This window comes from Nansenia antarctica, assembly GCF_963989245.1.
Source record: "Nansenia antarctica genome assembly, chromosome: 16".
NCBI lineage: Eukaryota > Metazoa > Chordata > Actinopteri > Argentiniformes > Microstomatidae > Nansenia > Nansenia antarctica.
In genome coordinates, this window is record NC_137686.1 from 11,441,006 (window position 1) to 11,456,041 (window position 15,036).

Here is a 15,036-nt window from a genome sequence, read left to right on the forward strand (position 1 = left end):
ACTGCTCCCTGCCCCGTTTGTGGCTGCCTCCACAGTATTTGCAGCTCCACTGTGGCTCTCTCTCCGCTGGCGCTGTTTTCCTTTGATGTGCGCGCCTCTCACTCTGCCTGTCCGCGGCATTCACATTGTCCGTCTGTGCTAGCGGGGCCATCACTCTCATGTGTCTCTCGGTAAGCTCAGCGAGCCGGCAGATTTCAGTCGCTGTGTGTAACGTCAACTCACGTTCGCGTAGCAGACGCCTCCTGGTGCCCTCACTCGCAACACCCAGCACAAGCCTGTCACGAACCAGCTCGTCCTTCAGCGCACGGTATTCGCATGACGATGCTCTCTCCTTAAGCCTTGTCAGGAAACTGTCTATTGGCTCATCAGCCTCTTGTTTGCAGCTTCCAAACATGTACCTCTCATAAATGACGTTTCTCGCCGGTTTGAAGTAAACCCCCAAAGCGTCCATAATCGCTTTTGGGTCCTTCTGTTCATCCTCCGTCAACGTGAGGCTATGTGTGTACACATGACGGCACTCACTTCCCATCAGCCGTCTCAGCGTGTCTGCCTTGATCAGCTTCGACTTCTCGCTCAGTCCGGTAGCGAGCAAAAAATCCTCAAACTCTGCACGGAAGACTTCCCAGTTTTTCGCCAGATCACCAGCCATGCGCATACCATCGGGCGCGGGGATGCTGTTGCTTGCCATGGCGTTTTATTTCTTTAAGCGTCTTTATTTTATTTTTATTTTTACTTAGATCCCGCTTCTGACTCCATGTTTCAGTATGTCTTTTATTATTAAACTGCGGTTCCTTCCGCTCACGCCCACATACAACATCCGGGTCGTACATGTAACATTATCAGGTCACCCCTAGGTGTCCCTGTAACACATGCTACTAACATATGCCTATATGTAACAATAATGTCCACATGTTCACCCATATGCAGCCTTGCTCTAGAACGACAGAAATATCCCAGAATGCCAACGCACACACACACACACACACACACACACACACACACACACACACACACACACACACACTCTCTTCCAAGCTCCTCCATGTCTTTAATGTAAGAGCATAGCGTGAGGACCATTGCCACATTCACCTTTCACTGGGTGTGCATTTATATAAGCTTATACCAGCTTTTGTTACTTGTCCAAAGTAAAGAGAGAGGGTTGGGAAGGGACAAAGATATCGGGTCTTATTAATCGTCTGAATTAGAATGACTAAACAGTATTAATCCTCTGAATTAGAATGACTAAACATTGCGTGAGCACAACCGAGTACTATAGACTGTATCTAGGGCTGCGTTCGTAAATCTGCTCTGGAATCTGATCCGCACTTATGGAATGCCTCTTGTCCAATCAAATTACTTGGTCCCTTTATGACGTTGAATCCAGTGTGCGCTCCGGCGCTCTCAGAGCGAATTTACGAACGCACCCCCTATAAATGCTTGTCTCTCTACGCTACATTAACAAGAGAAAGCATTCTGACAAAAGTACAATGACAATCACTACACCTTGGATGTATTCTGTATAGCCTATAAGCTATAACCATTGTCTGTTTCAAAAACACAGTAAGTTAGCGGTAAAGAATACGCTATGGGTTTCAACTGCAATTGTGAACATGTAATCTACCTCAATTCATCAACCTTGTCTTGCATCAGCCTCCTGCCACTCACTGCACTCCTGCTGTTGATTTAAGGTTTTAAATGTTCTTCTTAAGTTACATTGATTCAATTCAAAACATCTAATGCGTCCACACCGCCGTCCACCAAAGCATATAGACTTTGGTTTGGTCACTTTGTGACAGTTGTGACATTCGTTGCGTATGAACTTATTGCGTATGAACTTGTTTCGTGTTTATTATTCAACTTAATCAGTGACCTTAAGTGGTGTTGGAAGTCACCTGCTTCCCCCTTCCCTCTTACCTGTCAATAAATACCAAGCCTGCAGATGGGTTTCAACACACGCCATCAAAAAACGGTAAGTCTACACTTTTCATGATTAGCCTTACGGAAAAGTTATTGTATTGGTTTAGTTAAGTACAAAAATTGAGATGATTATGTTGGAAATATTAGGATGGGGACTCATTTGAGTCGCTTATTTTCCCAACACAGTCACTATTTTTTTTTAAAGATTTAACATCCTTTTTAAATGAATCTGTCTAGCAGTTTATGTAGCCTATGTATTTATTTGTGTATGTGGAAATTAGACATTTATTGTATTCCCAGTATCACTACTACTATGTTACTACTGCGACTAATGGAATGTTGATAATGTGTGTTGGCTGAACTCTTGTTCGAGCAAAAATGATGTCTTAACATTCCCTGATAGTGTGTTCACTTGTGTAATTATACTTGTGTAATTATGCATTACCAGATGTATCCCCGGCCTAGACTAACAAAGTAAAGACCCACACGTAGATAGTACATTTTTATCATTTTTATTTGATTGATCATTTGTATGCTCAAAAGAGAGGAATGTAATGGCTAAAAATGCCCTAACGTGTCTTCCTGTTATTCCTGTGTATAATCAGTATATCCTAAGTTGATTTGTTCCTGTACTAATGTCATAGACTAAAAAGTTAACAGTATGTTATCTGATCTAACTGCTCTGGAGTTCTACATGAAGGCAAGTTTGAACATTGTGTTCTCAATTTACCACCTTACTTCTCAGTACAGAATGTGCTCATTCTGCCGGGTAGACCGGGTTAAATTTGCCACTTGACAAGATAGTGTGCCCATCTGCTAGTACTGAGAGAGATAAGGTACACACCAGCTCATTGTCTGTAAATCACGCCACCCTCGAAGGAGGGCCGGCTGACCTTGTGCATCTGGTCGAGTATAAGATGTTTGTGAGAGCCGGAATTCAGGGCTTCTTGCCAGGACAGCTCTCATGACACTTCTGTTGTGTACTGTTGTAAGTCAATACTTTGCTAACTATTTTGATTAAACCTTATTAACGAGTAAATACTGTGTACCATCTTGTTGGTTTCCTGTCTCACCTGAGGACCGTATGGTTACATTTCCATTACACCTGTATAGGTGAAAGGTATGAATTAAATAATTGTTGTTTTTTTTTTTCCAAGTTTCTGCCCCTAAAGTCAATGCTGTTGAAGAGGATGACATCGACAGGTCTACTAGTATGTCTACTAGTACTGGCCAGCGCTGGATATAGCTCAGGTAGAGGTATCTTTTTGTTGTCCATCCTTAATATTAAACAGAAACAATAGCTTGGTTAATATACTCATACCTTCCTTCTAATCACCACGAGACTCATAGGACATTTTCCCTAACAATTATCAACATTGCTTTTTGTTGTGATTGTTTTGTTATTAGAAACTCATGAAGTTTGATTTGTTGTTGTTACTGAAGTGGGAATAGAAACAGTCGGTGAAAAGAAAATGCTCAGATAAAAACTCAAACTCTAATTACTAGCCCACTCAATGACTAAATACTCATAAAAAGGTTAATGCATTTATTGCTAAGGCATCTACCGCCGCAGAGACCACACAGGCATATAAGGTCAATCTAACATAATGTGACGAAAATTTTTTTAATTTCTGCTCTCTGAACCACAGACCTCAAAATATAGGCTAGGCATCGGAAAATGTAGACGAAAATGTAGACGTACGTAGCGTGCACACAGGGCTATTGCGTTGCACCGGAAGTCATTCATCTCAATGGGGCCGTTGCGTTGATCAGTTGCCTTGCTCTGCATTGCGTTTCTTGACCGTCAGGGTGCGGCAATCAGTCAAACAAAATTCAGCTTTTTGCGTTGCGTTGGATCCGGAAGTAAACCGGAAGTAGTTTCTTGCGGAGCTCTCGCCTCTCGCCAATTTTGGCTGCCATTGGCTAAAATCTGTAATTTGGCTCTACAAGTGTTAATATGTCATTTTATGAAGTTTTCAGTCGAGAAAGTAACCATATATATTCACAAAATGTGTCCAGTTTATCAAAATAACCTGTTTATATAACTAATCTGACGTTTTTTTCCCCACTTCTGTGGGAAACTTCGCTAGCAACACGAGTAGAGCTTTGCATCTGCATCGCACGTTGAAGTACGTCCCACCAGGTTGCGCCAGAACGGTGGGTCACGGTCCGCGGTGTGCACGCGGCTTAAGAAGGGGGCGATCAGGGATCATCGGGGATGAACATTAGTGACGTTTCTTAAAACATGTTGTCAATTCTCACAGGTTTGGTGGGCACAGACTGTAAGGCGTGTCATGAACAAGCCACCTGCAAACCCGTATCTGGTCAATCCGTCGAATGCACCTGTAAAAAGGGCTTCTCCGGTGATGGCTTCTCCTGCACACCCTCACCTGCCGGCTCACCTGTAGGCGGCCACGCCCCTGTCCGCCGTCGCCGCTTCTCTGACAGTTCCAGCTCTGACGACGTCAACAACGTGCGCGCCACGTGCGGCTTCTACGAGTGTGGATCTGGCGAGGACTGCTTCACCAGCTCCGGCTACCAGGAGTGCGCCGACCCCTGCAAGACCTACACAGAGCTCGACAACAGCTGGCGCAGCACCCAGTACAAAACCCGCGACAGCGACAGGCACTGCGACCGCTACGTGAAATGGGACGGCTGGTACCGCTTGTACGTGGACACGGTCAGCACGGCCATGCCCGAGACGTGCGTGGATCCGTTCATGTGCGGCACCCAGGCCCCGATGTGGCTAGCGTCCCCGCATCCGACGATCCAGGACGGGGTGGCCCAGAGGAAAGTCTGCGCCAGTTACCGGGGAAACTGCTGCTGGGTGCAGACTACTCCCATCCACGTGAAGGCCTGCCCCGGTGACTTCTATGTCTACAAGTTTGTAATACCGCCCGGCTGCTACTTTGCCTATTGTGCAGGTGAGGTTTCATACTTAATTTCTTACCGTATAAGGTCCCATATATGTCTTGTGGTCTATCTTTATTTTAGTTTTTAGTTTTAGACGATTCTTCAATTGTCACTTTATTTTGTTGTTGTTGTGGTCTGAGCTTCCATAACGCTATCTATCTATCTAGCTATTTCAGGTGTTTTCCAAGTTTATTTTAGGACTTTCCTTACAGAGTTAGATCAGTGTTAGGATATAGCATGTTGATTTGTGCATTTTGAATTGTGATCATAATAACTTTAATAATTGTATTGAAATAAAATGTATTTATTTATTTATTTTATTTATTTATTCACAAGATCCATTTATGGCTCTTTTGTACATGCCAATATGCTCCAGTCCAGCATATTTCATATATGTTCGACAGGCTCTTTTCTTACCGTGTCTTCTGAACTGTATCTTTCAGCTGTGGCTGCCCCTACCACCCCAGGCCCTACCACCATACCCCGTACCACTACCACGACCACACCTGACACCACGACCACTGTTACCCCAGCAGCAACAACGACAACAACAACACCTGACACAACGCCACCAGAAACAGCCGTTCTCTATTTCACAACAACAACAACAACAACACCCGTCGATTACACAACACCACCAGAAACCCCGCCCCCTTTCTACTTCACCACCACACGTGCGAGTGCAGTGATGACGACGCCGGAAAACGGCAACAAGACGACACCGAAAGCGATGTGTCCCCACTGTGAGGCTGGCGAGAGCTGCATCAGTGACGACGGAGCCACCTGGAGATGCGAGAGGCCAGGTGAGTAAACGGTGACGAGGCTCCTCCCACAATCAGCCGTCCTTTGCGTATACCTCATTTGCATATAACCTCATTTGCATATCTCATTTGTACATACCTAATTTTTTTACATTCATATACACCATACTGTACATAGCTACCTTAACTGTACATAGCTGACTGTTATCAATCTCTTGTACTTTAACTACTTATTACTACTACTACTTATTTATTGTTTATATTGTTTAGTATTATTTTGTCTTGAAGCACTTTGTGACATTTGTCTACGCCTATTCTTTGCAGTAGGCTGTACACTTATGTCCGTCAATATGTTATATTCAATATGTAAGCAAAGACAAAATGTGATATTCTTAATGATTCTTATGTCTTGATTAAACACAACCAAAAGTATATTTTGCATGGTATTGATCTAATTCGATGATTACTGTTACACTACTGTCAACAAATGGAGGTCTACAGAATACCACTCAGGGTACATCTCCATTTTTGGCATTTAGTAGACACCCTTATCCAAAGTACATTTGTCTAAGTAAGTGAATCATCTGTCCATCAGTCATCGCAAGAAAAGTAATCTATGCCAGGGCCCACTGGCTGTCATAATGCTAGAAGAAGGAATAATTACATTCTAAGGAACAATTAAGTTCTAATAATATATTTTTTTAAAAGATAGTTATTTTTTTGAGGGGTTACTTTGGTTAGTAATGATGGGTTGGGGCTTAAGTATTAAAACACATTTTCACCTTTGCTTTTTCTCCTCTTCTCTCCCAGAGAAGCCCACTTTACCAGCCCCGGAGCTGGAGTGTGGCCAGGCCATTATACTGGTGGGTCTCCGCACATCTTCCCTTGCTGCGGTCGGCCTTGACGCCGCCTCTGCCAACCTGGCTGACCCTCGCTGCCACACCCACCAAGAACGTGACGGCATCGTGTGGTACCAGGTGGACCGCATAGAGGGCAACTGTGGAAACATACTGCAGGTAGGTGGAGAGCATAGAGGGCAACTGTGGAAACATACTGTAGGTGAGGAGAATTAAACTCTCGATAGATAACAGATTTCCAGTTGAATATGTTGTCCTCAACAAAGGGCGGATTCTTCACTAGGATGGATATACATGAACACTACACCAAAGCTACGTTATACTGGACAATGTACAAATGTAGCTTTGGTGTTTTTTTTTTTCTCAAATTCTGGCTCAAAATCTGAATTTTAGAAACGTATTGAACTGGAGTTACCACAAGATCTCTTCCAGTATATTCCAGTATCTTCTATCTAGCTATCCAGTAACTTCTATCAGTGAGACTGCCAATGGCCCCGGGCCTGAGCTAGATTACTCTTCCTGCTACGACTGGTGGATTGATGATTCACTTGCTTAGTCAAATGTATTGATTGTAAGTCGCTTTGGAATAAGACGTCTGCTAAATGCCCAAAATGTAAAGTATCTAACATTCTTCCTGTTTGTTTGTTTGTTTGTTTGTTTGTTTGTTTGAATGACAGACCAACGGTACCCATGCCATCTACTCAAACAGTTTGTTCGTCTACCCGATCCAAAATGTCTACTTCACCCGTCCCGTGAGTGTCCCTTTCTCCTGCGTCTATCCTCTGGGGACCAACGCCAGCCTGGACGCGGCCATCAGACCCTTCCTCTCGTGAGTGGCTTAGGGAGACATCACAGTTAACAACAGCAGCTAGGGGTAGGGGTGGTCTAGTGGACAGTGAGTTGGGACTGGTGATCGGAAGGTTGGGAGTTCAAATCCCACCTGAAACACCACCACTAGTGTGCCCTTGAGTAAGGCACTTAGCCCTCAGTTACTCCAGTTACACAAGATCCACATACTGTACACAGTATATTAGAATACTAAACCATTAGTGTCATTTTCTTAGGGCTGTGCGAATCTTGCTAAATATTTGTGTGTGTGTGTGTGTGTGTGTGTGTGTGTGTGTGTGTGTGTGTGTGTGTGTGTGTGTGTGTGTGTGTGTATGTGTGTATGTGTGTTGGGGGGGTTGTGTGAAAAGAGACAGTGTGTTGAGACTACATTTGATCTATGCGTTGATGTATTGATATTTTATGATAAGGATTTTAAGATTTAATTTATTCTTTATTTTCATTGTAAATTGTTATGTTGTTTTATCCCTGTTAATTGTGTGCTGCTGCTGCTGCCTGCCTGTCTTGTCTTGACACTCTTGTAAAATAGATTTTTAATCTCAATGACTGAGTGACTTTTCCTGGTTAAACAAAGGTTAAATCAATAAAAAAATCAATAAAACGTTTAGTATTTAAACCTTGTATTCCCTAGGCTGAAGGATGAGGTAACTGGCAAGGGCTCCAAAGTCAGAGCCTCCATGCTCCTGTACCACAACGCCAACTACACAGAGCCTTACCCAGCAGGCCAAGGGGTCAAACTGGCAGTGGGCTCCGTCCTGCATGTGGGCGTGACCGTGGAGGAGTCGGAGACGGAGCGGTTTGTGGCGGTCCTGGAGGAGTGTTATGCAACACACTCATCCGACCCCGGGGACCTCATGCGGTACTATCTCATCCAGCTCAGGTCAGTTGTGTGTGTGTGTGTGTGTGTGTGTGGTGTGTGTGTGTGTGTGTGTGTGTGTGTGTGTGTGTGTGGTGGGTGTGGTGTGTGTGGTGTGTGTGGTGTGTGTGTGTGTCGTGTGTGTACATCGGTGTGTGTGTCGTTTTAGGCATTGTGTATATTAAGCCCTGTTTTTCTTCTAGGTGTCCTAGTGAACAACGCCAGGTGACAGTGGTGGAAAATGGATCATCCCTCCAGGCACATTTCTCTGCTCTGCTGTTCCTGTTCCAGGGGAACTACCAGGACATCTTCCTGCACTGCAACCTGAGCCTGTGTGACCAGAGGAGCTCCTCCTGCTCTCCAGTGAGTCCTGCACTCCACCTCCTCAGTCTCTCTGACTCTCTCTGGTCTCTCTCTCACTCTCTCTGGTCTCTCTGACTCTCTCTGGTCTCTCTCTGGTCTCTCTGACTCTCTCTGGTCTCTCTGACTCTCTCTGGTCTCTCTGACTCACTCTCTGTCTACTCTCCAGGATTAGGTTTAGGGTTAGGGTTAGTCTAGGTTAGGGTTAGGCCCAATCCCAATTCACCCCTTGGCCCTACTACTTAGCCGTTTTTTTCACGTTCACGTGTAGGCTGTGCAGATTGGCACGGGTAGGAGCACGGGTTAATAGCCTACAGAGCACAGCTATTCTGTCATGAACTGGCCTGGTAATGAAGCATTGTTCTTTTTTATTTGATGACTCGTTTGATCGATTGATAGCGGGAAACTTAACTTCTAGCGTGAACAAATCTCTGTGCTTTTCTATGATACTACTGATGACGTATCTGGGTCGTGAAAGGTTATCCCAATTCATTGAGGAGGGTTTCAACCACTACCCCTTGTAACTCTTGCCCCTCTGAGGGGCAAGCCGAAAAGCAAGTGGCATTCCAAATCAAGGGGTAGGGGTTAAAATGAGAAATGGGATTGGGCCTTAGTCTGGGTTAGGGTTAGTCTGGGTTAGTTTGGGTTAGGGTTAGTCTGGGTTAGGTTTAGGGTTCTGTTTTCCCTGACCCAGTGTGTGTTCTCTCTCCTTAGGTGTGCTCCAAAAGGAAACGCCGTTCTGCCCACGAGTCCGTCCCCCTGAAGCCTTTAACCATCGGACCAATCACCTGTAAGTATGACCCATTCTGACCAATCACCTGTAAGTATGACCCATTCTGACCAATCACCTGTAAGTATGACCCGTTCTGACCAATCACCTGTAAGTATGACCCGTTCTGACCAATCACCTGTAAGTATGACCCATTCTGACCAATCACCTGTAAGTATGACCTGTTCTGACCAATCACCTGTAAGTATGACCCATTCTGACCAATCACCTGTAAGTATGACCCATTCTGACCAATCACCTGTAAGTATGACCTGTTCTGACCAATCACCTGTAAGTATGACCTATTCTGACCTATAAAAAAATTGTCAATCAAAACATTGATGTCAGTGATGGGGGATCCGACTATGCGTCTGTTTTTGACTTTCAGATATCGAGAAACTGAATTGAGCGCCATGGATCACTGAGACACTTCTTACAGCAAAAATTACAAGACATACAGTGCCCTCTGTAAGTAATGGGACAGTGAAGAATTTGTTCTTTTTCTTTTGCCTCTATACTCCAAACGTTTGGATTTCAAATAAAACAATTACTCCAGTATGAGGTTACAGCACAGATTCTCAGCTTTTATTTGACGGTGTTTGTGTATATATTGGTTTCACTGTTCAGAAATGTTGCATAGTCCTCCTATTTCAGGGTACCCAAAAGGGATGGGACAGACTGATCAAATATCTTCAAGTTATCACCGGCAAATGAAATGCATGTTCAATAGGATTCTAATCTGGAGGTTGACTTGGACTTGGATGGTTCTGGAATTTGTCTTTGTCTTTATTTTTAAACTGCTTCATGTTTGTTTTATGTACGTAACCCCGTAGTTGTGCTGTTGCCTGTCTTGACCAGGACGCTCTTGTAAAAATAGATTTTTTTTTATTCCTGGTTAAATAAAGATTTAAGTCAACAACTTTCCACATTTTGCTCCTGAAAAACCTCCCTAGTTGCTATGGCAGTATGTTTTGGATCATTGTCCTGTTGTATGATGAAGCGCTGTCCAATACATTTGGAGGCATTTGCTTGTACTTGGGCTGACGATATATGTTTCTGTCCACTTCAGAATTAATCCTGCTGTTAGATCGTCAATGAAGACAAGTGAGCCAGTTCCAGTGGAAGCCATACATGCCAAAGACATAACACCCCCCCCACCCCCCTCCCACCATGTTTCAGATGAGGGGGTACACTGTGGATATTGGACCTTTTCTCTTTTTTCCCCCCACATCACACTGGTACATGTCTTTTCTGTCCACAAGACCTTTTTCCTCTCTGCAGGGTCCTTCAGGTACTTTTTAGTAAACCATAACCTAGCCATCCTGTTTTTGTGGCTAACTAATAGCTTGCAGCTTGCAGAGTAACGTCTGTAAGTTTTGCTGGTGATGTCTTCTGCTGATGACTCTGGCACATTCACGCCTACCTCCTGGAGAGTGTTCCTCTCTGTGGGACAGTGGTTTTTACGTTTTCTTAGTCACAGTGACCATTCTTCGGTCATCCTCTGTTGAAGTCTTCCTTGGCCTACCATGCCGTTTCTGAGCTAACCTTTTAATGATGTTCCAAACTGTTGTTATATGCACTATATAACAATAATACTTTTGTAATCAATAAAAGCTGAGAATACAAGACATCATTTATTTGGAATTCCATCACAAACATGTTATGTACCATGGTCTCTTGCTATCAATCGATCAGTCTATGATATTTCATTCATAGTTTAAATGACCAGGACAATTGTTACTTTTGAACCAGCTTACTCTCATTAAAGGATTCATACTTAAGCACAACAATTGGTGTATGTACTGCTTGCTAATGTTTAAAATGTGAAAATAAATTATTGTGTATCCATAGTTCTCTACTATTTAGATTTACATTTATACCTACACAGACTGTCCACATAAGGATCTTCAGTCAGTCAGTAAATCAGTATCACAACAAGCATTTAAGTCAGTATCACAATAAACATTTAAGTCAGTCAATTTACAAGCATACAATATGCACTTACCAAACACTTAATTATGAACACTACTAATACTGGGTAGGGCCTCCCTTTGCCCTCAAAACAGCCTCAATTGATTCCACAAGATTTTGCAAACATTCGTTTGAGATTCTGGTCCCATGACGACATGATTGCGTCGCGGAAGATTTTTCAGGTGCACTTTCAAGATGTAGGCCTAAATCTCACGTTCTATCACATCCCAAAGGTGTTCTGTGATTCAGATCCGGTAACTGGCAAGGCCACTGAAGAACACTGAACCCACTGCCATGTTCACGAAACCAGTTTGAGATGACTTTTGCTTTGTGACATGGTGCATTACCATGCGTGAAGCAGCCAAGATGGGTACACTGTGGCCATAAAGGGAAGCACATGGTCAGAAACAATACTCAAATAGGCTGCGGCGTTCAAGCAATGATTGATTGGTATTAACAGGCCCAAAGTGTAACATGAAAATTGCTCACACCCTTACACCACCTGAACGAATGAGATGGTGTGCAGGTGTTCTGAACAAAGTGTTCGGTGAGTGTAGGTAGAAATCAGCACTATTACATACAACCAATACTGTACCTTACCATCCCTCCTGTAACACTTAGACCTTACCACACTACACGGAGCAAGGAACCACAGGTTCTAAATATTTATGAATAATACAATGCAATATTCATTTTGCATTGAGTTTATTCTACAAATACATAAAGTAATTTAACTTGAATCACATGATTTAAAAAAAATTCAATAAGATTCATGATTATATGTAAATCTATTGTTTGTTTGGTTAGGTAATGATTTGCTAACATTTATAAACGATTCCTTAATTGTAACATTATCATTATTACACCTCTATCCAAGTGTTTCTCATGTGGTTAAAATGTGTTAATCGTTAAATAATGTATTAATATTAATAATAATAATGATTCATTATATTTATATAGCGCTTTTCCGAGGTGTTACGAGGGGGGCAGTGGCGGCTGGTGCTAAAAAATTTGGGTGGGGCACAGCAGTGTTTCCTCCAGGATTTTTCACATTAGTGGCGGGGGGGTCCTCTTTCGCACAATTTGTTTTCCGCGTGCACGCGCATAAAACGCGCACTGGCGCTCAAAACAAAGACGTAATTTCACTTTACCCACGCAATACCCACTTAAACATGTGTGAGGATACGTAATGGCGTTTTGTGACAGAACTTTCACTTTCATTCATGAAATTCACCCCGTCTGTGTTACGAAGCACTTGAATTTTGGACCATTGCGACTGACTATAGCTCACATATACCATCAAAGGGGGGAGATGCGACATGAAATATGTCAGAATGCAGCAATATCATGCACAGATCAGCCTTATAACATGTCATGTTATATATATAACGTTAGACAGGGAGCGCAGATGTATGTTTATGAACGATATGAGGCTGGGAGGGAAAAATCACAGTATACCCGCTAGAAAAAACTAGACTACACCACTGAAGTAGGCCTATGAAAGGACACGCACAAAACCGGCTAACGTTACTCATTAACTGTTTACACAAGTACAATCACAGTGTGACAGTCAGATGGAGCATTCGGTAAACAACAACAGCAAGGTAATGCATCAGTTGAGTTAAAGAAAAACAGCTCTTACCTTTGAGGACACCAACATGAGCTCTTTTTACCCGTACCTCCGCCGTTCTGTTCGTGGTGATTTTAGAGGCAATAGATTATTTTTGCCCCGCGCATATTGCTATGAATAGACAGACATTACGAATGTTCATTTAAAATACTCCGGAAGCCCGGAAGTCCGGAAAACCGGAAGTCGGAAGTCCTCAGCATAATGCATTGTCTGCAATACAACCGGATATTCAGGACGCAACTTTTTGCGCCCCGGCCGAGAAATAGACACAGCCAATTGGAGCGCTGCTACAGCTCACGTGTAAGCGAAAAGTATTTGGCCTGGCATAGACTTGCATTCGATCGGCGACCCGACTCCTCCCCCTATGTATTTTAACAGTGAATTTTACACACACACACAGATAAAATGTTTATTGTATTGGAGGATTTTTAATGAATGCTGATAGGCGCCGACAGAATATCAGCCGCATTTTGTGAATAAACAATGTTTATTTATTTTTTAAACTTTTACAAATCGCAACTAGGAAGTGAAGGTGGGGAACTAGGAAGTGAAGGTGGGGAACTAGGAAGTGAAGGTGGGGGCGGCGCCCCAGCGCCCTCTATCGGCCAGCCGCCACTGGAGGGGGGTCAGCGAGGATGACTCCCCGATGCCTCCTGCTGGTCAAAGTGCATTACTCTTGCCCTGGACTAATTGCCTAATCATTGTCACCTGTCAGTGTTTGTATGTGTATTTAGGTGTGTCCCTTTTCCCTGTTCCCTTGTCAGTTGTTCGTGCTTGTTGACGTGATGAGAACCCTTGCTTGTCATATGGAAAATACCGTGTCTGCTATTTTGACTCTGTCCGTTCTGTCCTGGAAGACTTTATTTACCTGTCGCTATTCCCAGGTATAGTGACTGTATATAGTGTTTGTTATTTTCATTGTGTTTGCATTATTCTTGCGGTTAGCTGATGGAGCCTTGATTGCTCTCCTTTTGTTTTGTCGATACGCTAGTTGTTTTGTATCCGCTATTATTATTTACTCGTAACTCAGAGCCTTGCTTGCTCCCCTTTGCTTTTGATTCTATATCCTTGTCCTGTTGTGACTGATCATTGCCTATCTCAGTAAAGAGAAACTTATTTTATTACTGTCTCGACCTCCGTTCATCTGAGCTGCACCGCACATGGGTCCAACACCATTCTACCTCTAGAACTCTAAACCAAAACGTAACAGAACAACTGACCATCATGGATCCAGTGGAGGCAGCTCAGATCCGCTCCGTGCTGGCCACTCAAGAGGCCAAGCTCACTCAGCACGACCGGGTCCTACAGGAGTTGACGGAGTCCGTTCGCCAGATCTCCGTTGCTGTCCAACGCCTGGTGGACTTCCACGACGCAGCCAACGCATCGGCAGCACCACCTCCTCTACCAGCTCCTACCCTTCCCATCCCTGCACTTCGAGAGCCTCGTCTGCCACCCCCAGAGAGGTACGACGGATGGTTGCAGGGAGTTCGTAGTCCAGTGCAGCCTCGTCTTCAGCCTGCAACCAGCGTCATTCCCCACCGAGCAGTCCCGGGTAGCCTACATCACCACCCTGCTGACGGGGCGTGCTCTCTCCTGGGCGACGGCTGAGTGGGAGAGACAGACACCGCTGTGCTTGGACTCCCAGCTCTTCATCGCTGAACTTAGGAAGGTGTTCGACACTACCAGGGTGCTCTCGGGCTACGAGGCAGGCAGGCGACTCACCGCCTGCAGACAGGGCGGTCGACTGGTAGCAGACTACGCCGTGGAGTTCTGCACCTTGGCAAGAGTGACCGGATGGGAGGAGTGCGCTGTGGTCGTGCTGTACGCTCAGGGGCTCTCGGAGGTCATGAAGGACGAGTTATCCTTCCGAGAGCTGCCTGAGCGGTTGGACGATTTAGTCGACCTCTCGCTCCGGGTGGACAACAGACGCCGAGAGCGGGACCGCGAGAGAGGGGCGGCTAGAGGTGCGCTTCTCCGCCCTACGCCGGCTGTGGAGCCAGCTCGGAGCTTCATGGAGGCACCACACTACGATGAGCCTATGCAACTGGGGGCGGCCCGCCTTTCTCAGACGGAGAGACATCGCCGTCAGAGGGAGGGGCTCTGTCTCTATTGCGGACGGAGTGGTCATCTGCTCGCCACCTGCCCGGAGAAGCCGG

General features: G+C 44.6%; 1 protein-coding gene across 1 annotated transcript; it reads left to right on the forward strand.

The window, feature by feature from the left end:
* Positions 1-4,162: 4,162 nt before the first annotated feature.
* Positions 4,163-9,320, forward strand: LOC308171947 (pancreatic secretory granule membrane major glycoprotein GP2-like; the record flags this gene model as incomplete). Its single annotated transcript, XM_080546860.1, has 7 exons — positions 4,163-4,841; positions 5,274-5,633; positions 6,402-6,607; positions 7,126-7,277; positions 7,926-8,174; positions 8,354-8,513; positions 9,225-9,320. The coding sequence occupies 7 exons, from the start codon at positions 4,163-4,165 to the stop codon at positions 9,318-9,320; spliced, it is 1,902 nt and encodes a 633-aa protein (XP_080402986.1).
* Positions 9,321-15,036: the final 5,716 nt, after the last annotated feature.